The sequence below is a fragment of the Capricornis sumatraensis genome, chromosome 13, assembly GCF_032405125.1.
Source record: "Capricornis sumatraensis isolate serow.1 chromosome 13, serow.2, whole genome shotgun sequence".
NCBI lineage: Eukaryota > Metazoa > Chordata > Mammalia > Artiodactyla > Bovidae > Capricornis > Capricornis sumatraensis.
In genome coordinates this window covers 64,062,330-64,086,841 of record NC_091081.1, presented here as the reverse complement: position 1 = coordinate 64,086,841, position 24,512 = coordinate 64,062,330, and the positions used below count along the sequence as shown (strand labels likewise).

Sequence of the window (24,512 nt, the reverse complement as noted above, 5' to 3'; positions counted from 1 at the left end):
GACACAACTGAAGTGACTTAGCATGCATGCATGCACTGGAGAAGGAAATGGCAACCCACTCCAGTGTTCTTGCCTGGAGAATCCCAGGGATGGAGGAGCCTGGTGGGCTGCCATCTATGGGTCACGCAGAGTTGGACACGACTGAAGTGACTTAGCAGCAGCAGCAGCATTCTTATACTTTACCAATAAGTGCCTTTATATTTAAAATGTAGGGAATTCTCTGGTGGTCCGGTGGCTAGGGATCCATGCTTCCACTACAAGGGGTACGAATTTGATCCCTGGTTGGGGAACTAAGATCCCACATGCCACGGCAAAAAAAAAGTCATATTTAAAAGTGTCCCTTGTAGTCAATATACAGTGAGATTATCTTTTTGCTCACTTGACAAACATTGTCTTTATTTGATGGTTTAGTCTGCTTATATTTAATTTAAATATTGTTATATGCTCTGTTGCTAAGTCATGTCCAACTCTTTTGTGACTCCATGGAGTGTAGCCCACCAAGTTCCTCTGTCCATGAGATTTTTCCAGGCAAGAATATTGTAGTGGGTTGTCATTTCCTTCTCTAGGGAATTATTGTTATTGTTGCTGTGTTGTTCAGTTGCTAAGTCATGTCTGACTCTTTGAAACCCCATGGACTGCAGCACACAAGGCTTCCTTGTCCTTCACTATCTCCCAGAGTTTGCTCAAATTCATGTCCATTGAGTCAGTGATGCTATCTAATCATCTTATCCTCTGCCACCTGCCTTCTCCTTTGTCTTTCAACCTTTCCCAACATCAGGGTCTTTTCCAATGAGTCAGCTCTTCATATCAGGTGGCCAAAATATTGGAGCTTCAGCTTGCACGTCAGTTCTTCCAATGCATTTTCAGAGATGATTTCCTTTAGGATTGATTGGTGATAGTTGAACCCAAATCTCAAATTTGTTATTTGTTGTTTGGTTGTCCCATCTGTTTTGTGAAACTTTATTCCTCTTCTCTTGCCTTGATTTGAATTAATAAATATTTCTGTATTCTATTTTAATTCCTTTATTTGTTTTTTAGGGTATCTTGGCACTACTTTTTAAAGCTGTTTCCAAGAAGTATGATATGCATCTTTAACTTTTCATAGTCTACATAGAGCTAATATTTATGTAAAATTAAAGACCAGTGCAACGATATAATTCTCACTATCCTTTGTGCATTTGTTGTCATCTCTACTGCATCTACTCATGTTATAAACCCCACAATTCATTGTTTCGCTTTAGTCATATATCTTTAAAATAACTTTAAAATTTTATATTTTCTCCCACATTTATTACTTCCTGTGCTCTTCATTCCTGCTCTTAAATCCAAGTTTCCATCTGGTATCAATTTCCTTAGCCTGAAGAACTTCCTTTAGCATTTCTTTATTGCAGGTCTTCTGACAACAAAATTTGTCAGTTTCCTTTTATTTGAAAATGTCTTTATCTTACATTAACATTTGTAATACTATTATGACTCTAGTAATTAATTTAAATAATTGTCATCCTATACCCAACCTGGTTTCTGCCATATCCTGTTCTTCATCTTCCTCAATCATCCCCATATTATTTTAAAGCAAATCTAAGACATTATATAATTTCATGCACAAATATTTCAGTGTTTATCACTAAAAAAGAAAAATTAAGCATAAACTATATCATATGTTAATAGATTCAACAAAAACTTCTTAATAGGACATCCACAAAGAAAACTTCTAAAATACAATACCCTTCAAGAAAACTTACAAGCATGCCACCTAAGCAGAGATAGATCTTGAAGGAATACAAAGTCCAAGGCCCTACTAAAGTGATCATCTTAGAGGCCCTCTTAGACCAAAAAACATATCATGGTCTATGAAGGATGTACTGCTGGCCCTGCAGCTAACAACTACACACACAAAAAAGATACTTAATACATGATTGTTCTCTTTATATATTAGCAATAAACATCTGCTACAGTTCTAAGCCTCCAGATAGCAATCCAGGTATCAGTAAATTAAGCTTTTCCCTGAGACTCCCTGATTTCCTCCAAACTCTGCAGAATCACTGACATTTTGTGGCTAATCTTACAGCTAACTGAAAACTTTGGTATAAGAACCTACCAGAACTCATTTACCTAACACCACTGGGACTTCAAGACTTTTTCTCTCTAAGTGGCTGCTGCTGCCCTATTACTGAGTCCCAGTGGACACAGATTAACTCACTGAAAGAACAGTGATGACTCTGAGCAGCTTTCATCCTTCAGTGGGTCTTCTCTAACCTAAATTTCCATAGAGTGGGCCAAGCCTCAGAAAGTTTCAATGCAAAATGAAAATGGCACCTCCAGTGAGGGACAAAAAAAGACCTTAGTTACCCTTACCAACAGATTGTTGAATATCCATTAGACCCAGAGACAGTTTTGACCATGAAATAACAAACTTTTGGCTTAACTGGGGCCTCATTTCAAGTCCTGGGAGAAAGAAATGTTCTACCTTACAATAGAACACCATTTCATACATATAGAAGAAATTAAGAAATGAAGAAATCAGCTATCACAGTAAACAGTACTTCAGATTAGAATCAACAACATATGCTAAAGACTAGTGGGTAAAAGTTTGATGAGAAAAAAAATACTTGCATAAATACTTACTAGTTAATTTAAAACTAATCACTCAAATACTTTTGTCAAGATCATTAACAGTGGGACAACCTGATATACTAAACCCCCAGTATGATCCACTGAGAAGAACACAGCATCAAGTCTGTGTTATTCCTGCCAAGAATGTATGACCTCAAAGTAATCTTGAGGAAATATCAGTCAACCACAAACTGAAGGTCATTCAACAAAGTAGCAGCTCTACCTTCTTCAAGTGTCAAGTAAGAAAAGACAAGGAAAAACTGAGGAATTTTGCCACATTGAAGGTGGATGTAGAGACCTGAAATCTAAATACAACAAAAAACCTTGGTTGGATTTGGACTGAGAAGGAAAGGATGATTGTAAAAGACATTGTTGGAACAATCAGGAATATTGAATGGCATCTATGCGTTGGACATTACTGTTGAATTGATGATAATTTCCTGACATTGGAGGATGTACTGAGATTTTTCAGCAGAGCACACTTGATTTTTAGGAAACATACTGAAATGCTTAGAGTTCAGTTCGGTTCAGTTCAGTTCAGTCGCTCAGTCATGTCCAACTCTTTGCGACCACATGAATCGCAGCACGCCAGGCCTCCCTGTTGATCACCATCTCCCGGAGTTCACTCAGACTCACGTCCATTGAGTCAGTGATGCCATCCAGCCATCTCATCCTTGGTCGTTTCCTTCTCCTCCTGCCCCCAATCCCTCCCAGCATCAAAGTCTTTTCCAATGAGTCAACTCTTCGCATGAGGTGGCCAAAGTACTGGAGTTTCAGCTTTAGCATCATTCCCTCCAAAGAAATATCAGGGTTGATCTCCTTCAGAATGGACTGGTTGGATCTCCTTGCAGTCCAAGGGACTCTCAAGAGTCGTCTCCAACACCACAGCTCAAAAGCATCAATTCTTTAGCGCTCAGCCTTCTTCACAGTCCAACTCTCACATCCATACATGACCACAGGAAAAACCATAGCCTTGACTAGACAGACCTAGGTTGGCAAAGTAATGTCTCTGCTTTTGAACATACTATCTAGGTTGGTCATAACTTTTCTTCCAAGGAGTAAGCGTCTTTTAATTTCATGGCTGCAATCACCATCTGCAGTGATTTTGGAGCCCCCCAAAATAAAGTCTGACACTGTTTCCACTGTTTCCCCATCTATTTGCCATGAAGTGATGGGACCAGATGCTATGATCTTCATTTTTCTGAATGTTGAGCTTTAAGCCAACTTTTTTGCTCTCCTCTTTCACTTTCATCAAGAGGCCTTTTAGTTCCTCTTCACTTTCTTCCATAAGGGTGGTGTCATCTGCATATCTGAGGTTATTGATATTTCTCCTGGCAATCTTGATTCCAGCTTGTGTTTCTTCCATTCCAGCGTTTCTCATGATGTACTCTGCATATAAGTTAAATAAGCAGGGTGACAATATACAGCCTTGACGTACTCCTTTTCCTATTTGGAACCAGTCTCTTGTTCCATGTCCAGTTCTAACTGTTGCTTCCTGACCTGCATACAGATTTCTCAAGAGGCAGGTTAGGTGGTCTGGTATTCCCATCTCTTTCAGAATTTTCCACAGTTTATTGTGATCCACACAAAGGCTTTGGCATAGTCAATAAAGCAGAAGTAGATGTTTTACTGGAACTCTCTTGCTTTTTTGATGATCCAGCGGATATTGGCAATTTGATCTCTGGTTCCTCTGCCTTTTCTAAAACCAGCTTGAACATCAGGGAGTTCATTGTTCACGTATTGCTGTAGCCTGGCTTGGAGAATTTTGAGCATTACTTTACTAGCATGTGAGATGAGTGCAATTGTGCAGTAGATTGAGCATTCTTTGGCATTGCCTTTCTTTGGGATTGGAATGAAAACTGACCTTTTCCAGTCCTGTGGCCACTGCTGAGTTTTCCAGATTTGCTGGCATATTGAGTGCAGCACTTTGACAGCATCATCTTTCAGGATTTGAAACAGCTCAACTGGAATTCCATCACCTCCACTAGCTTTGTTTGTATTGATGCTCTCTAAGGCCCACTTGACTTCACTTTCCAAGATGTCTGGCTCTAGATGAGTGATCACATCATCATGATTATCTTGGTCGTGAAGATCTTTTTTGTACAGTTCTTCCGTGTATTCTTGCCACCTCTTCTTAATATCTTCTGCTTCTGTTAGGTCATACCATTTCTGCCCTTTATCGAGCCCATCTTTGCATGAAATGTTCCCTTGGTATCTCTAATTTTCTTGAAGAGATCTCTAGTCTTTCCCATTCTGTTGTTTTCCTCTATTTCTTTGCATTGATCGCTGAAGAAGGCTTTCTTATCTCTTCTTGCTATTCTTTGGAACTCTGCATTCAGATGCTTATATCTTTCCTTTTCTCCTTTGCTTTTCACTTCTCTTCTTTTCACAGCTATTTGTATGGCCTCCCCAGACAGCCATTTTGCTTTTTTGCATTTCTTTTCCATGGGGATGGTCTTGATCCCTGTCTCCTGTACAATGTCACAAACCTCATTCCATAGTTCATCAGGCACTCTATCTATCAGATCTAAGCCCTTAAATCTATTTCTCACTTCCAGTGTATAATCATAAGGGATTTGATTTAGGTCATACCTGAATGGTCTAGTGGTTTTCCCTACTTTCTTCAATTTAAGTCTGAATTTGGCAATAAGGAGTTCATGATCTGAGCCACAGTCAGCTCCTGGTCTTGTTTTTTGTTGACTGTATAGAGCTTCTCCATCTTTGGCTGCAAAGAATATAATCAATCTGATTTTGGTGTTGACCATCTGGTGATGTCCATGTATAGAGTCTTCTCTTGTGTTGTTGGAAGAGGGTGTTTGCTATGACCAGTGCATTTCCTTGGCAAAATTCTATTAGTCTTTGCCCTGCTTCATTCTGCATTCCAAGGCCAAATTTGCCTGTTACTCCAGGTGTTTCTTTACTTCCTACTTTTGCATTCCAGTCCCCTATAATGAAAAGGACATCTTTTTTCGGTGTTAGTTCTAAAAGGTCTTGTAGGTCTTCATAAAACCGTTCAACTTCAGCTTCTTCAGCATTACTGGATGGGGCATAGACTTGGATTACCGTGATATTGAATGGTTTGCCTTGGAGACGAACAGAGATCATTCTGTCATTTTTGAGATTGTATCCAAGTACTGCATTTCAGACTCTTTTGTTGACCATGATGGCTACTCCATTTCTTCTGAGGGATTCCTGCCCATGGTAGTAGATATAACAATCATCTGAGTTAAATTCACCCATTCCAGTCCATTTTAGTTCGCTGATTCCTAGAATGTCAACGTTCACCCTTGGCATCTCTTATTTGACCACTTCCAATTTGCCTTGATCCATGGACCTGACATTCCAGGTTCCTATGCAATATTGCTCTTTACAGCATTGGATCTTGCTTCTATCACCAGTCACATCCACAACTGGGTATTGTTTTTGCTTTGGCTCCATCCCTTCATTCTTTCTGGAGTTATTTCTCCACTGATCTCCAGTAGCATATTGGGCACCTAATGACCTGGGGAGTTCCTCTTTCGGTATCCTATCATTTTGCCTTTTCATACTGTTCATGGGGTTTTCGAGGCAAGAATACTGAAGTGGCTTGCCATTCCCTTCTCCAGTGGACCACACTCTGTCAGGTTAGTGGGGCATTATGTCTACAACTCTCTCTCAAATAATCAGAATAATAAAGAAAAAATGGTAAAATGTTAACAATCAAGGGATCCAGGTAAAAAATTTAAAGAAACTATTTGCATTAGCTTTGCACCTTTTCTCTGTAAGTTAAAAATTATGTAAAAAGTTGTTTTGTTTTTGTTTTTTAAGAAGCAACTGTTTGCTTCAGTTCCAAGGTTTAATGATTGCCTATTATTGTTGTATGTTCTACTCCCCTGACTTTATGCCACTGCTTTTTCTTGATCCTTGTCCATGCAACTTTATCATAACTGGAGATAGAACAGAGTGGTTTAAAATGAACCTGCAGTCTGAAAAGGATGGGGATTGAAGGTAAGCAGGAGGGCAACGGATGGAGTTCTGCATCTCCTGGCAGCACAGAATATCCACAGACAGAAGGGTGTCATAGGGATCTTCTCAGTAGTGACAGTGATTAACATTCAAACTGAATGAGACTTGTGACAACAACAAGGACAGTTAATCCCAGTGGATTCATGACCTTAACTCCTCACTGTCTGAGGTAGGCTTCACAATCATTCCACAGGCCCTTGAGAGACAATTTGCTCTCATTTGGAATTCTAAAATAGATCAATAAAATAAGTGCAAAACAGGACTTTTCAGCCTCCTTTTCAAAGACAGGTCTCAGTATCTTCGGAGTCTTTGTTCCCATCCACTTTAGCATCTACTGTTCCATCCCAGTCAAGCAAAGGAGAATCAAGTCTGAGTTGCTTTTTAAAGTAAACCTTAGTTACACATGTTTTATATTTGTTCCTAGTCTGCGTTGCTACAAGGAAACATTCGAGTATAATGAATCTTAAGCATGAAGGAAAGAAAATGCTTCAGTCACATTAAAAAAAGAATCAGTGCATGAGGCGCAGAGAAATAGGGTGGTTTGCAGTAACGACACTGTGGCTCATTGCATTTTAGTTAATGTCGCAAAGTAAGAAATTTGTGAAGAGAAATAACAACATGTGAGGAGACAATGAACAAAATGTGCTTTGCTCATTTGCTGTGACAGGGATAGCTTCATTTAAATAATTCATGATAATGCCTCGCAGTGTGCTGTTCAATGCACAACGTGTGCTTTGCAAAAATAACCAGGCTTAGTAATGTGGAAATTGAATCTAATTCTCTGTTCTAAAATTTCTGATAAGAAGTAGAAAGAAGCTGCCACAATCATGATGAAGCGGCTGAGAGAGCAGGTGGGAAGGGTGGTCTGGAGAGGGCTGAGCGGACTTGGCAGAGCTCCTTGCCTTCTAGTGGTTTAGGTAGCGTCTCCTTGTCTTATCTAGCAGCTTCACACACACTTGATGAGGTGGTAAGGTCTGTGCTAGGTGGATTTTCACATGGAGGCGAGTGTCACACAGAATAACCACTGGGTCTGGGGTGGACAGAAAATGGAAAACCATGTGCTGAGGTCTCCAGTGGGAAAAAGAGCAAACCGAGGTGTGGGTACAGCAATAAGGAGGCTGACTTAAGATTTTTTTAAGATTTTTAAATAATTTGTATATGCAAATTCATAAATAGTTAAATGGACACATAAATCATAAAAGACAGAAGGTCACATTTATGTGGTACAATTATGGGTGATTATGGTATTTTCCTCTTTTTGCTTATTTACAGTTTCTAATGCATCTACAAAGGCCTGATTTTATAGAACTATTGAATAGATAGAGGCTTTCACACAAGTGGTCCCCTCCAAATGGAACACTCATTCTCCAAGTCTTGGCTTGTCTATCTCTAAACATCCTTCAGATTCCAGCTGAAGTGTCAAATCCCCAGGAAAGTCTTCCCTGAGCCCTTGTACTAGGTGAGATCCCAGTTACTTTTCCTTTGTCACTTAGCACAACTGTAGCTATTTCCTTGATATTGATTTCCAAACCTGCCTAGGATTATGAAAAATAAAGGATAATGCATGTACTTGGACTTGATATCACTATGTGAGTGCAGGATGACTTTCCTTGTGTGATTCTTATTATTATATGACTTGTGACCAATGAAGCAAAATAAGGTTCTGAGGCAGGAGCACGAAACTTTCTTTGGAACCAAAATGGCAGGTCAAAGTCACATGGCTTGTAAAAAGCTAGTTTTGTAACATATAGGTGACTATATAAGATGGGTTTGGGGGGTGATATATCTGGGGTACTGCCAGAATCCTCTCACCTTCCCAATAGGCTGTTTCTATTCCCCAAACACTTTCCCTTGTGAGGCTACTGTTTGCTCACTGAGCCCTGTCTACTTAATTCCCTCTCATACTTAATTCCACCTCATATTCTTTGCCAAAACCTGTATCCTTTACACTTGATGTGCACTATAGTATAAGCTAAGCACTATTTTTGTGTTTCTTTTCTAGCTAACCCTCAAATCTTTTAGTCCTTTTTTTTGACTCATTCACCATTTAAAGTCTTTCTCTTCTACGGGACTAGAAGCCCCATAAAAAAATTAAAAAGCCATAGCAGCAGTCTTGTTGGCTGCTCTGTCCCCAGCACCTGATATGGTGCTTGTAGCTTAGCAGGGGGTAAATAAATATGTTTAAATTAGAATTAAGGATGAGAAAAAAAGTTGAAAAACAAGAAAGACAAAATCACTACTCGTATTAATTTCCTTTTCATTATAACAAATTACCACCAACCTGGTGGCTTAAAGCAGTACACGTGTCCTCTCGGAGTTCTGAGATCACAAGTCTGAAATCAGGTTCACTGGGCTACAGACAAGGTTTTGGCAGGACTGGTTTATTTCTGGAAACTCTAAGGGGAGATTTGTTTCCTTGTATTTTTCAGGTTCTAGTAGCTGCCTGTTTTCCTTGACTCATATTCCCTTTCTCTACCTTCAAAGCCAGCAGCATGAGATGTTCAAATCGCTCCATCTCTTCCATCATCACATCATATTCTCTTCTGATTATGATGTCTCTTGAACCCACTACAAGGACCACTGAGATTATCTTGAGCCCCAATAATGCAAGATAATCTCCCCATCATAAATACTTAATCATATCTGTGAAGTCCTTTTTCCATTCAAGATAACATTTCTAGGTTTCAGGGATTAGGGCCTGGACATTTTTTGAGACATTTATCCAGTCTACCACAGTGCTCTAGCCTCTAAGACATGCAAAATACTCCCAAATATTTCCAGGGGTGCTATTTTGTATTATCAAATATCCAGTGAGACTCATGGACATTCTTCTTTTCCTATTTTAGGACAAGTTTTAGTCTAAAATATGCACTTCAGAGGGTAGGAGTCTTTTACACTCTGTTTAGTGTTGAATCTCATGTACCCAGAACTATGCTTGTTATACAGTAGACACTTGGTAAAGATTCATTGAATGCTCGATGAATAGACTTTATCTGCTGACTTGGATGGTAAAGAATCTGCCTGCAATGTGAGTAGACCCAGGTTCAATCCCTGGTTCAAGAAGCCCCCCTGGAGAAGGGAATGGCAACCCACTCCAGTATTCTTGCCTGGAGAATCCCATTTGACAGAAAAATCTAGGGGGCTACAGTCCACGGGCTCGCAAAGAGTTGGACACAACTGAGCAACTAACACTTTCACTTCACTTTCACTTTTGGCATCTATCATTTCCTCTTCTTTAGATAAAATAACCTCAATTCCTATTTGGTGGTCCATATGGTTCTACAGAAGCTGGCTCCAAAAATTACATGGTCAAGGCTAATTAAATTCATGTGGGTCAATCCCAAGGCCACAGCCACTGGCAGAAATGGGCATGGGCCCAAACTAATCCAATCTGAGTGAAACCAAGATAATAATTTTTCTCTTCTGGACACAACTGAGGAACCATAATAGGTGAAGCCCTGACCATTAAAGGTAGAGCAGAGGGGCAGAAAAAAACACACATTGGTTTTATTACTGAACCTCTGGATCAAGCTTCAATTGCAGCCAAACCTACATCTGAGTTTTCCAATTACATGAGAGTAAAATATTTCTTTTATTATTTGTGTCAAGTTGAAAGTTACCTACAGTGAAATATTCTAAAATTACTAAAAAGTATCAGATATGAAAGATGAAAAACCTACAGAAACTGAACAAATACTTTTGCTTTGTTAATTGATAATAGAAAAGACTGGACACTCATGGTCTGTATCCCTGCCTCCAAGAAGGAATAGATAAAGAGATGGGAGAAGCCTTGGGGCCTTCAGGTCATCCAGTTCAGTTCAGTTGCTCAGTCGTGTATGACTCTTTGCGACCCCATGGACTTCAGCATGCCCGGCTTCCCTCTCCATCACCAACTCCCAGAGCTTTCTCAAACTCAGTCCATCGAGTCAATGATGCCATCCAACCATCTCATCCTGTCGTCCCCTTCTCCTCCTTCCTTCAATCTTTACCAGCATCAGGGTCTTTTCCAGTGAATTGGGTCTTCACATCAGGTGGCCGGAGTATTGGAGCTTCAGCTTCAGCATCAGTCCTTCCAATGAATATTCAGGACTGATTTCCTTTAGGATGGACTGGCTTGATCCCAGGCCTTGTGTTATACACTTGACTGTAGATCACATCTTGGGAACTTAGTAAAAACAGCTTCCCAGCCCCACCCCAGGTATGTTGAGCCAAAATGTCTATGGGCGAGGCTCACAGTTCATTTTTAACAAATTCCAAGTGACTCTAATGGGGTCACCCTCTTCATTGTTGGTGAACTAGACTTCCTATTGGTAGAAGAGGCAGTCTAGCAGATGTTGATGGTGATGCCAATCAGGTACAGAGTGTTGAATACAGGCATGATGTACTTAGAAGAATGTATAATCCTGTTTGAAGCCCTGAATTAAATACTTAAACTCTACAGGAAGGTCTGACAGGCTCTCTCCTATTGTGTAAAGGACATCAGTTTGACTACTAGGTGCTTTTTGTTTTTCCAAATCTATCTGGTTCTTTGTTAGATCCTGGAAAGTTGATATGACAAGACAGTGACAAGTAGATAAATGGACTATTATGGATCACCTTAAAACCTGTTTATCTTCCTTTCTCTTTTCTTAAAGAAGGAAAATCAGGGCAGCTCCAGAGTTGGTGAAGTCAAGAACTCAAAATAGTCAAGAGTCAAGATTTTCTGTATTTTCACTTTGCCTGTTTAGTAGTTTGCTGTGTTCCTCAAGCTTGTTCTCAAGTTGTTCCCAAATAACTGACTACTGTGAGCAGAGATTTGCGCACAACAGACCACAGGCTATAGGGCAGATGAAAGCATGTCCTTTCCTCAAGTTCCTTTTTAGGTCCCTTTGAGAGTGAAGAAAATTCTCCCAGAAACTCTAGCAGCCACTCTCTTGTGTTTCCTTCGGCAGAACCAAGATCTATGTGCCCTTTCCTAAACCAGACACCTCAAGGAGGAGGGAATGGCCATGATTCTGCCCAACTGTGGCTTACTCTTTGGGTGTCGGTGAGACCCACTACCCCTGAAGCAAAGGGTAACTGGGGGGGGAAGGGCTTTGTAGGAAGATGAAGAGGAAGTGAGGAACAGTGTGGGTGGGAGGGTGTGTGATGGATAGTTTCTAGCCCTTTAAACAGGAATTGATGCAAGAAGAGGAAGGATCTCCATCCAGCTGCCCAAGTGCCTTATCTACCCAATCTTTATAGCTGCCTGTTTTTTTCTTCCCCTTCAGAGCACTTATCTCGGTCCTTTTCCCCTTTATACTTGAGTTATTACATGGAGATATTTCATAAATGGATAAAAGTAGTTTTAATATCTGGCAGTGCAACTCACTAATTTTTTTCTTTATCCTTAAATTCTTCATTGCTGTAATAGTCCATTCTGTTTTCCAGATTAGCTTTAGAATTAGTTTCTCAAAGTTCATAAGAAAATGCTCTTTGGGGGTTTGTACTGAGATTGACTTGAATAGAAAGATTTATGTGGAGAGAACTGGTATCTTTAAATATATCATATCTATTTACCCAGGTTTTTTCCTACTGTTCTTTAATACAGATTTTTAATTTCCTTCGTAAAGGTCTTGTGCTTATCTTTATAGTTTTATGCAGCACACGAGAGAACAGAGCAGGGAGAAGGGAGAGAGAAAGAGCCATGGTAACATTGCTTGAATCTTAGGATCTAGCACAGCCTCTAACCTGACAAATCTTAGGTAATTAAATTTCCTTTTCTTCTTAGTCTTGTTTGAATTCCATTTCTATTATTTGCACTTGAAAGCCTTCTGACCATGACATCAAAATAATACACAGAGAAGGCAGGACGAAAGATTACAGGTGTTCACTGAACATTTATTATGTAAGTAATAAGAGCATCCTCCTTCTGCTTCTAAGATTTTTAGCCATTTAAGTCTTATAGGCAGCCACTTCTACTCTTTCAAAAAATGTATTTATTTTTAGCTGTGCTGGATCTTTGTTGCTATGTGGGTTTTTCTCTAGTTGTTGCAAGTGGGGCCTACTCTAGTTGCGATGCTTGGGCTTCTCACTTCAGTGGCTTCTCTTACTGTGGAGCAAGAAAATGCTCTAGCGCGTTCTGTGGGCTTCAGTAGTTGCTGCACGTGAGCTCAGTAGTTGCAGCTCCCACGCTCTAGAGCACAGGATCGATAGTTGTGGCGTATGGGATTAGTTGCTCTGGCACGTGTGGGATCCTCCTGGAATTGAACCCATGTCTCCTGCATTGGCAGGCATTCTTTACCACTGAGCCACCAGGGAAGCCCCACTTCTACTCTGACTCTGCCACAACCCTCCTGAAAATTTCTTAAAGAGATTCTTAAATACAGGATAGAGACAAATAGTCTCCTAAAACCTTGTCTCCATTTTCCAGTAAATTATCTGTGGATTTGACTCTTCCTATGCAGAGGGTAAATGATACATGGTAGATATGGAAGCTAATATCTTGTACTTTATAAATGACTGGAGTATTATCAGGGCTGCTACGTTTGGGAAGCTGTACAATAAACAAGTTTAGCAGGTGTCATTCACACAGATGACAGAGTGAAACAGCATCCCCTGGAGGTGTGCAATATGTAATGTGTGTTAGTCACTCAGTTGTGTCGGACTGTGTGTGATCCCATGGACTGTAGCCAGCCAGGCTTGTCTGTCCATGGAATTCTCCAGGCAAGAACACCGAAGTGGGTTGCCATACCCTTCTCCAGCAATATGTAATACCCTTAGGTATTATTACTATGCATAATTCCTTCTGGAATCACTTTATAGAAGTCTTGAATTGATTAAAAATGAAAAGTCTTCAATGAAGCAAAGTATTAATAATATCCTATATTCTAGAACTTGTAATATCTTGAAAAAAAGTCCTTCCTCCTAAAGAATTACCAAAGGAAAGTTTTTTTTTCTTGATTATCTTTTTATTATCATTGTAATAGGAGTGTCTAACACATCTCCATTCATTCAAACAAGTATTTGTTGAATGGCTACTATGAACCTGGTGTTTTAAGTACTAGGGATGGAAAGAGATACCAGAATAAGTCCCTGTACTCATCGAGTTACCTTCTAATGGAATAGGCAGACAGTAAATAAACAAGCAAGTACTACTGTGTATAAAGAATGGCAGGTGGAGCTACACTCTGTAAAGAGAAGTGAAACATTACAAAAGGAGAAACAGGAAGTAAGGACTTCAAGTGCAGAGGCTTTGCCTAATGCAAGCCAGTGACTTTCCTACCACACACTCTTACTCTGTCCCGCCTCTACCCGGTAAAAAAGCTTTGGGTTTAGGTTTCTCCTTTCTTTTTAAACCTCAGGATTTTCTTTCTTGAGGGATTCCCTGGTAGCTCAGCTGGTAAAAAAAAATCCACCTGCAATGCAGGAGACCCTAGTTCGATTCCTGGGTTGGGAAGATTCCCTGGAGAAGGGATAGGCTACTTACTCTAGTATTCTTGGGCTTCCCTGGTGGCTCAGCTGGTAAAGAATCTGCCTGCAATGTGGGAGACCTGGGTTTGATTCCTGGGTTGGGAAGATCCCCTGGAGAAGGGAACAGCTACCCACTCCAGTATTCTGGCTTGGAGAATACGGACTGCATAGTTCATATTCTCCTTTCCTTTTAAACTTCAGGATTTTCTTTCTTTGTTTCATCTACCCCTAAAAGCCACCTCCAAAACAAATACTTATATTTCCTGTGGTTGTCCATAACCATTTGATCTATGTGAAAGGGTAGAAATATTGGGTTGGCCAAAAAGTTTGTTTGGGGTTTTTTAGAAAACCCAAATGAAATTTTTGGCCAACCCAGTATATCCAGAATATGAGGCTGATGAGAGGGAAGAAGCAGGATGACCCACATTTCCAGACCTGTCTTGGAATTTAGAAAACAATGTATCTCTGAATATTCCCCGCTCCTCTCCACCACCTCCACACAGAAATATCCTTCTTTCAAATGGATGGCAGTAATTCAGCATGATATAGCTGTTCTATATTTAAGGGTAATCTAGAAGTATGTTGTCTCTGAAAAAGTTTATGCACTAGATTTCCTCAGAGATTACAACTGAAACAGACATCCTCAACTGAGTCCTCCAAGGAACTCCTTGGGAGGGGGGTGGGTGGGTGTACTGAGATGAGAGTAAGAGGGGATGTTCCCTCTTAACTATATATGGGTTGGTACATTTTTCTGCCCTCCAACCCCATTTCCAGGTGACTCTGATGGAGATGAGTGACAAGAGCTAATCTTTATTTGGTTGTGATTTCCCTCTCCTTACACACACACACACACACACACACACACACACACACACACACACACACACACACTCCATCCATGTCTTGGGAATGTCGTTGTTCAGTAGCTAAGTCATGTCTGATTCTTTGTGACGCCATGAACTGCAGCACACCAGGCTTCCCTGTCCTTCACTATCTCCTGGAATTTGCTCAAACTCATCCATTGAGTTGGTAATACCATTCAACTATCTCATCTTCTGTCGCCCCCTTCCCCTCTTGTCCTCAATCTTTCCCAGTAACAGGGTCTTTTCCAGTGAGTCAACTCTTCACATCAGGTGGCCAAAGTACTGGAGCTTCAGCTTCAGCATCAGTCCTTCCAATGAATATTCAGGGTTAATTTCCTTTAGGATTGACTGGCTTGATCTCCTTGCTGTCCAAGTGACTCTCAAGTCTTGGGAATGCAGTTACGTGAATCACAAATGTTGCCCCACCCACCAGGGAAAGCTACAAGCTTGAACAGCTCCAAACCCAGAATGAAAGGTCTTTGTAGGAGGTATCACCTTTGGCTGAACAGAAGCAATTTGAAACCGGTTCCACCAGTGTGACTGGGAGACCGATTCAAATGTCTCATAGGTTTCTCCAAGCATGACAGACACAAACAGCCAAGTTTCCTTCAAGGAGTCACAGGAGAGGTCAGCCTAGGCAAGAGGCAGGGGGACAACACCACTGGAAATCATCAGACATGTGGCCAGATAAGCTTAATGTATGGGGAGTTGGGGGAAGTGCCATGATAGAGATTTCTAAAAATCATGGGGGTGCAAGTTGAGCACAAAGAGGACATCTCTTCCCAGCAGAGGTGACATTTAAGTTGAGATGAGAGGGAAAATGTGACAGAGGGAAGGTTTAAGAAGGTGAACCTTTGAAAAATGTCTTAAATATTATAAGAAAAATTCTAAACTCTTAACAACATGGAATATTTATTTAGGACAGTAAAATATTAGATTTGTGAATATATCTCATAGAGATTAAGAATAAACTTTTAATAAAAACTGTGACAACATATTTCTGGCCAATATTGCAATAGCCTATTCAAGTTTTATAACTGCCTGAATTAAAACAAAGTTATTCAGAAATTATAAAACAAAGCATCTCAAACTTTGGCATCTCTGTCCTGAAAACAAACTATTACACAAAAATAACTGAGCTTACGTACAAAGTGTTCAGGCATTCAAATAACGCTAAATTCTCTCATTTAGTCACAAGCTTATTCATAATTATGGGGGAATAGGGACTAGAGGAGTAAACAAAATTCAGAAGAAACAATAGTTAAAAGTTGATTTTAGTATTACCATTTGACTCAGCAATTCCATTTCTAGCTATACACCTAAAAGAAATAAGCATCCATAGAGAAGAACTTATAAAGTGATATTTACAGCAGCATTGTTTACAATAGTCAAAATGTGGAAACAACCCAAATACCATCAACTGGTGAATAAATAAAATATGGCATATCCATATTATGGAGTATTATTTCATGATAAAAATGAAAGTACTGATAAATGCTATAAAATACCTAAACCTTGAGAACATTATAGTTTATGAAAGTATGCAGTCATAAAAGGCCACATTTGTATGAATCCATTCATATGAAAAGGCAAATTTATACAGAAAGAAAATAAATTAGTGTTTGCAAAGAGAATTGGAGGAATTGGAATTGGCTGGAATTGGAGGGGGGTTAGAATGGAGAGTGATTCCTAATAGAAAAGGGGTTTCTTTTGTGGTTGATGGATATGTTCTAAACTTAGATTGTGCTGATGGTTGCCCAACTCGGGGAATGTATGAAATCCACTGAATTGTGTCCTTCTAATGGATGAGTTTTATGTATGTGGATTACATTTCAATAATGATGCTTTAAAATTTATTGCATTAACTTTAGGCTGAAAATGAAAATGAGTTGGGCTTTTAGATTTACTTAAAATCAAGCATAGCTCAAATTAGATTAGACCATCCGCACACGGTATCTATCTGCAGCTGTCTGTAGGAGAGAAGAAATGACTGACCAAAAAAGATGGGAGGAAGTAGTGTAAGAGAGACTTCATCCAGACTGTGGGGAATGAACTGACTGATGTTCACCAACAAAAAACACCACTGCAAATTAAAGATTCTGGTTTCGGGATGCCAAACTCAGAGACTAGAAATTGATATACAACTTCCCCTGAAGTCACTAGCCCAGAACGTGTAATAACAGCTTCACGGGACTATGAAATACACACAGCTCTGCAGAAACTGCTGTCCAACAAAGCAGAGAAATTTCAGTGAACCGGTTAGTTCTATATCCCTGTCCTAGAGAAAGAATAATTCAGGTACCAGACAATGGATGAAGTTTCCAGTGAAAAAATGTCAGGCCTAATGTTAATGAGCCTCAAAATATACTACAAGATCACTAATGACCTCCAGTGGTTACGACTAAAATTGCTCACTTTGTGATGCATGAGGCTAGAACATGATGGCTCACAAAGCAATTATGGATATAAGGGTTTGGTCTATTGTTTTCTTATCTTGAAAACTGCAAAGCTGGAGCCAAAGAAACCTAGCCAATGACTACCATAAGAATGTCCCTTCCCCCTGATTTTTAAGCATTGACTGAAGAGCCTCTTTATCGTGACCTGTCTTTGCAGCCTCTTTCAACACAGTCTGTTAATGGGAGAAGATGGCTGTCTCCCTCCAGTGACTCTTTCAGGGATAATCCATTATGGGCCCATGGATGCACAGAAAGCTGACAGCGGAGAAGGTGAGTTCATAGGCAGAAGAGAAGAAATGGTTGATTGAAAGAAATGGGGCAGGCAGAAGGGTTAGAAAGAATGAGACACAGATGCTATAAACTAAAATTAGCCAGCTTGATCTTGCACAACTCTTAGGTACTTTTTGGTAACTACCTAAGAATTTCAAAGGTTGGCCTATCCTCCCAACCTCACCAATTCATGTAGCTGCCTCTGTGGGCTTGATGAAATCCCAGCTCTCTGACCCTTGGGTGAAGGGTTCACTCAACTGAGAAATAACAGTGTTCCAGAGACAGGATTCTATCACTACCCTTGTTGTTGCCCTAAGGCTTTCAGAGATTCCGCAGGCAGACAAGGCCATATTTTGGAGGATGAATCCATCCTTATAAGCACCTACCAGCCTGGCTGGATTCTTCAACCAGGTCCAGGTGTGCCAGAGGGCGCTCTAGAATATCTTGGCCAGTCCACATATCTGAATACTTTTAATTTCACCAAAGACAGGCCATTTCTAGCATTCATCCGGCAAGCTATGCCACGAGTTGCTCTGAGAAAAACTAATGTCTGATATTTGGTATGCTACTTAGCAATATATCTGGTAATAACTAAGACATTTTAACCTTTTCAATACAGTGGCTAGCTAACCAACCCAAGAGTACTAACTCTTGATTAGAACACTAGCTGCCCCTGGGTGTAATTGCAGTGAACACTTTCACATGTCACACCAGCCATGCTGGAGTATTTTAAAATAAATTACAGATATAATAGGATGTAAGGGAAACAATTAAAAACCAAGACTTATGGGTAATCAGTAATCACTGCTGTACAAGTCCTGCTATATTTCTAAATGTGGCTGCCATTGTCACTTCTCAGATATTTTGAGATCCATCTACTCATGTAACAAATATTTTGGAGCACCTACTTGAAATACCTTATCTGATAGTTTCAAGGAGAACTTAATATACTAAGAGATTGTTACAGATTCACTGGCTGAAGCTATCTATAACTTTTCGCAAAAGTTTTTTTTGCAAAAACCAAATATCCCACTATAGTATGAAGGTGTTCAAGTTCCCTAAGGCTCCATTTCATCCTCAAAGAGGAAGCAGCACTAAAAAAGATTGTCTATAAACCTTGAAATATCAATTGTGTTGTTTTTCTCTAGGGAAAAGAGAAACTCTTTAAGGTTATATGATCATTGTGTAGTATTTTATTTTCTTTAAGATAATTACATCACTAGGCTACATTTACCTTAGTTGTGATTTAGTGCATCGTAAAAAAATCGTGAATAAGAATTCTTGACGTTGCTTGTTAGTCCAGAGATCAAACCAGTGACTTATAAGTGCAACTCTTTCCTGAAAGAGCTACAAGTTGGGAGAGAAATGACATTTCAACATATTCTAAGTTGCTAAGCAAGACATAAGCAACCTAACAACCTCACAGCTAATATTTGCTTTGCACGTTACAGTTCATAAAGCACTTTCACATTGTAGTAAGGGTCTTTCCCTTCAGCTTAAACTGCTTTTTATCCAGGGATGCAGGCAAGCCCAGGCTTGCTGGGGAGGCAGGTGGGAAAGGCTGGTGGGGACGTAATTACAGAGGCACCCAAGGAGGGAGCAAGGAAGTAATGAATCCTCACTCTTGTTTCTACCTAAGCTAGTGTGGTCCGGAGAAACAGATCCCAGACATTTCATCTTGAAAATACATATCAGCTACTTGCTTAATTGTGAAAACAGGGCCATGTGGAGTAGGTGTGATTTTACCAAGCCAGAGTCCTCCATTTTTATTACACCCACCAAAATGAAAGTTAGTAAATATTAGCCTCTGTTATAAATAAATAGCCTTTGTTAGGAGTATCTCCGCAAAAGACATACACCAGGACCAGTGTGCCCCCAAACCAGGACCTCAGTCCAGGTTGGCTTAGATGACAAATATAAACTCATTGCTTTTATTACTAGTCAGGTTTTGGTCCCAGTCCATCTGGTCTCTTTCCTTTGTGAAGGAGCCTGGGCCACGCTCGAGCTCTGAGTACCCAGGCAGCCTTCTTCTCCATGGAGGTCTGGCAAAGCTGCCTGGGCCATTCACTGACTACCTCTCAAATCACCTTTCAGAGGGGGAATCCTCAGGCCCCAGGGAACTGTGCAGTAGGCACAAGAGGGAAGAGAAAATTAAAGAAACACACACACTAATGCTCTCCACACCAAAACACCACCCTTACAGCAATCAGGGTGTGTCCTGGAGGTTTCTATTTTGTTTCCTGAGGTGTAAACAGGACAAAAGTGGGGGCAGGTCTTGTGCCTTCCATAAAACTGGAGTTGTGAACTGGGCTGAAGAGAGATTATTTTGGGGGAAGACAAATGTATGTTCATTTCTGTTTAAAGTGACTCAAAAACTAAGTTCTTACAAGCATTTATTTTAAATATGGTAACAGGAGACCCAATATATCACAGTAAACGTCACCCTAGAATTTAATCTTATCTTATTCTAGAATATGTGACTCACCTGTCGATTTAATGACTTGTTGCTGAAAGGTGTCCAGGCACTGAATCTTGTGTGGAAGCTCTCCATTTCCAGGCTTTCCCTGGGAGAATGCCCAGCTGACATCTCAGCAAATTATTTTTGTCCAGTCCTAGAAAATGTACACTGATTTCAATAAATGCTTAAGATCACCTAGATCCAGTATATCAATGCTGTCCTTATAGGAATAATAGAATTACAGCAATTCACCTATATATATTTGTTTATATAAATATAATTAGAACTATATATATATATATGTCCATACAGATATGCACAGGGAGTTCATGAACTCTCAGTCATTGAAATTATTCTCTCCTCAACCTCTTGCACTGAAATATGAATCCAAACCAGAGTTGTTTTTTACTTTGCTGGGAAACTGACTCAAAAATTAGAATGATTCTTTACTAGCCATGAATACTAACTTCTTTTTTCCCTGCAATCTGAAAGGCTCAAAGAGGATGCACACCACCAGCCCCCTACCCCTATCCATCTTTTGAAGGCATAAGTCAGAGGATAAGGAGAGAAAAAATAGATTAATATATTAATGATCTATTGCTGCATGGAAAATTATCCTAAAATTTAACAGCTCAAAACAACTGTTATTATTATCTCAAAGTTCCTGGGGGTCAGAAATCCACACACAATCTAGTGGGGTATAGTATTTTTAAGGTACTAGATCTGCCATTACAAAATACCACAGATTGGGGTGGGGATGAGGCATGAACAACAGAAGTTTATTTTCTCACAGTTCTAGAGACTGAAAGTCTACGATCTACATGCTGTTTCTGGCGAGGCCTCTCTTCCTGTCTTGCAGCAGCAGCCTTTCTGCTGTGTTCACACAAGGCCTTCATTCTGAGCACATATGGGTTTGGAGTGGGGGTGGGGGTGCACTCTGGTATCTCTTCCTCTTTGTATAAGGACATCAGTCCAATTGGATTAAGGCCTCCAACTTTATAAACTCTAACTTTTATTGCCTCTTTATAGGCTCCATCTCCAAATATAGTCCCGATGGGGGTTGGGGCTTTGACATGTTGGTTTTGCGGGGACATAATTCAGTCCATAAGGGGTCCCTCTGCTTCACAGTCTCCCATAGGCTGCAATCAAGGTGTTGGCCAGGACTCCATCTTATCTGAAGGGTTTTTTTAACTTATTTGCCTGTGCCAGGTCTTCACTGTAGCACGTGGGATCTTTGATGTGGCATGGGGGATCTAGCTCCCTGACCAGGAATCAAACCCAGGCCCCCTGCATTGGGAGCATGGAGTAGCCCCCGGACCACCAGGGAAGTCCCTCATCCGAAGGATTTGTAGCTCATTCATGTGGCTGAAGCCAGGTTTCAGTTGCTCATGAGCTGTTGGGTGGAGAAATCCCTTGTTTTCCTTTCCACATGGGCTTCTCCATAGGGCAATTCACATGGCAGTTGGCTTCCATCAGACTAAGCACATGAAAAAGCAAGAGAGGACACACAGAGGGAAGCACAGGTTCTTTGTAACCTCAGAAGCAGTATCCCATCACTTTTGCTCTATTCTATTAGGTAATTGAAAGAGACACATGTACCCCAATGTTCATCGCAGCACTGTTTATAATAGCCAGGACATGGAAACAACCTAGATGTCCATCAGCAGATGAATGGATAAGAAAGCTGTGGTACATATACACAATGGAGTATTACTCAGCCGTTAAAAAGAATTCATTTGAATCAGTTCTGATGAGATGGATGAAACTGGAGCTGATTATACAGAGTTAAGTAAGCCAGAAAGAAAAACACCAATACAGTATACTAACACATATATATGGAATTTAGAAAGATGGCAATGACGACCCTGTATGCAAGACAGGAAAAAAGACACAGCTGTGAATAATGGACTTTTGGACTCAGAGGGAGAGGGAGAGGGTGGGATGATTTGGGAGAATGGCATTCTATCATGTATACTATCATGTAAGAATTGAATCGCCAGTCTATGTCTGACGCAGGATACAGCATGCTTGGGGCTGGTGCATGGGGATGACCCACAGAGATGTTATGGGGAGGGAGGTGGGAGGGGGGTTCATGTTTGGGAACACATGTAAGAATTAAAGATTTTAAAATTAAAAAAAAAAAAGAAAAAGAAAGTAGCTAGGTCCAGGCCACATTCAAGGGGGGCGGGTTATACAAGAGTAATACAGTCTACCACAGTTAACCCTTTGGGTCAACTTCCTTCCTTTCCTATGTGCAGAACATACTCATCCACTCCCTAAAACAGACAACCCTAAAGTTACATCTCAACAATATTTTCTATTTTTTTTCATCGATATTTTTAGCTTAGATTCCAGGAGATAGAAATGATTCATAACAATCATGACAGACCAAGATCTACTCTTGACCTACAGATCTCTGAACTAAAAAGAAAAGTTATCTGGCCTAGCCCATACACACACTATGCATGCATGCTCAGTCATGTCTGACTCTTTGTGACACTATGGACTGTAGCCCACCAGGCTCATCTGTCCATGGGATTTCCCAGGCAAGAATACCGGAGTGGGTTTCCATTTCCTACTCTAGGGGATCTTCTTGAGCCAGGGATGGAACCCAGGTCTCCAGCATTGCAGGCAGATTCTTTACCACTGATCTACCTGGGAAGCCCCCATACATACAAGATACGTATAAAATGGTAGAACAATAAAAGGATGATTTCAATAAGTATTCCCATTTGTAAAGGATAAGAATGGTATATAAAAGAGTTAATCCATAGCAATTCTGAGATCCTGCTGTAGAAGGCTGGATCTCAATTGTCATTTTTAGTCTCAATCACATTCTCTTTTAGACCATGTAGGTGACTCCTTTGACAATACTGATTTCTTAGTATTTATTTGAATTCAGGAAGTGCTATGTTCACAACTGTTTAGAGACTTGTCTCTGTCTTTCTGTATAGTCAAAACTGTGGTTTTTCTGATAGTCATGTACAGATGTGAGAGTTGGACAGTAAAGAAAGCTGAGGGCCAAAGAATTGATGCTTTTGAACTTTGGTGCTGAAGAAGACTCTTGAGTCCCTTGGACAGCAAGGAGATCAAACTAGTCAATCCTAAATTAAATAAATCCTGAATATTCACTGGAAGGGCTGATGCTGAAGTTGAAGCGCCTGTACTTTGGCCACCTGATGTGAAGAGCCAACTCACTGGAAAAGACCCTGATGCTGAGAAAGACTGAAGAAAGGAGAAGGGGGTAACAGAAGATGAAATGGTTGGATGGCATCCCTGACTCAATGGACATGAGTTTGAGCAAGCTCTGGGAGACAGTGAAGGATGGGGAAGCCTAGCATGCTACAGTTCATGGGGTTGCAAAGAGTTGGATACAACTTAGCCACTGAACAACAACTATGAGCCTAATCAGACTTTCCTTGGGAAGAACCAAACTCTAAGTCTCCTCTTCTTGAGATATGCTCCCAACTGTGAAAGTATTTGCTGGTACCACCTTATGGCACGTTTTTCCCACTGCTTTTTCCTCCTGTCCTTCAGCTCTCTCCTGGGACTCAAGCTTGGCCAAAACTAACAAAACTCAGGCCCTGATGTCTCACTGCAAAAATTCATTGAGAGACAAAGCAATAAGAGGTGGATTTGTTAGGATCCAGAGAGAAGACAATGGCACCCCACTCCAGTACTCTTGCCTGGAAAATCCCATGGATGGAGGAGCCTGGTAGGCTGCAGTCCATGGGGTCACTAAGGGTCAGACACGACTGAGCGATTTAACTTTCACTTTTCACTTTCACGCATTGGAGATGGAAATGGCAACCCACTCCAATGTTCTTGCCTGGAGAATCCCAGGGACGGGGGAGCCTGGTGGGCTGCTGTCTATGGGGTCGCACAGAGTCGGACACGACTGAAGTGACTTAGCAGACCTTATTCCATTCAGAGATCCTAACAGTGGTGTGACAGCCATTTTCTTCTTGACTTGGTCTTGCTGCTATGCCGAGTTTTAAACAGCCTTTGTTTCTCAAAGGGTTTCGCTATTGCTTCTCTGCTAGTTGAATGTGTGACTCAGTTGCATCTCCACTCAGTTCTGAGTTTTTTTGTTGTCTCTGAATTTCTTTTCATTTCTGCTTGCAAACCAAATTTTTTTCTTCTGAGTTCCTTTAATTCTGGTAGTACCTTGGCAAATGCAGCCAGTAATAACAGACTCATTATAATAAGTCATTTTCTACCTCTTTGCATAAACTATAAGCTTATTAGGTATATAATATGCTCTTTAAGCTATTCTAGAATATAGTTCTATGGATTTTTTTGGTGGCATGGATTGCTAACAGTCCAAGTTCCCAATAACAATTTCATGCTGCTATAGTGGATGTTAATGCCACATAATTTGGAATATATTGATGCTGGTATGGCAGTACCCTACTC

The 24,512-nt window shown here is 40.4% G+C and overlaps 1 protein-coding gene across 1 annotated transcript in view; it reads right to left on the bottom strand.

Moving 5' to 3' along the window:
• Positions 1 to 20,189, bottom strand: part of ECT2L (epithelial cell transforming 2 like) — a 64,691-nt gene extending 44,502 nt beyond the window's left edge. Inside the window, exons 1-2 of the mRNA XM_068985464.1 lie at positions 20,124 to 20,189; positions 18,873 to 18,985 (exon numbers count right to left, since the gene is read on the bottom strand). Of these exons, the coding sequence (XP_068841565.1) occupies positions 18,873 to 18,985; positions 20,124 to 20,189 (179 nt within the window). The remainder of the gene's footprint in view (positions 1 to 18,872; positions 18,986 to 20,123) is intronic.
• Positions 20,190 to 24,512: the final 4,323 nt, after the last annotated feature.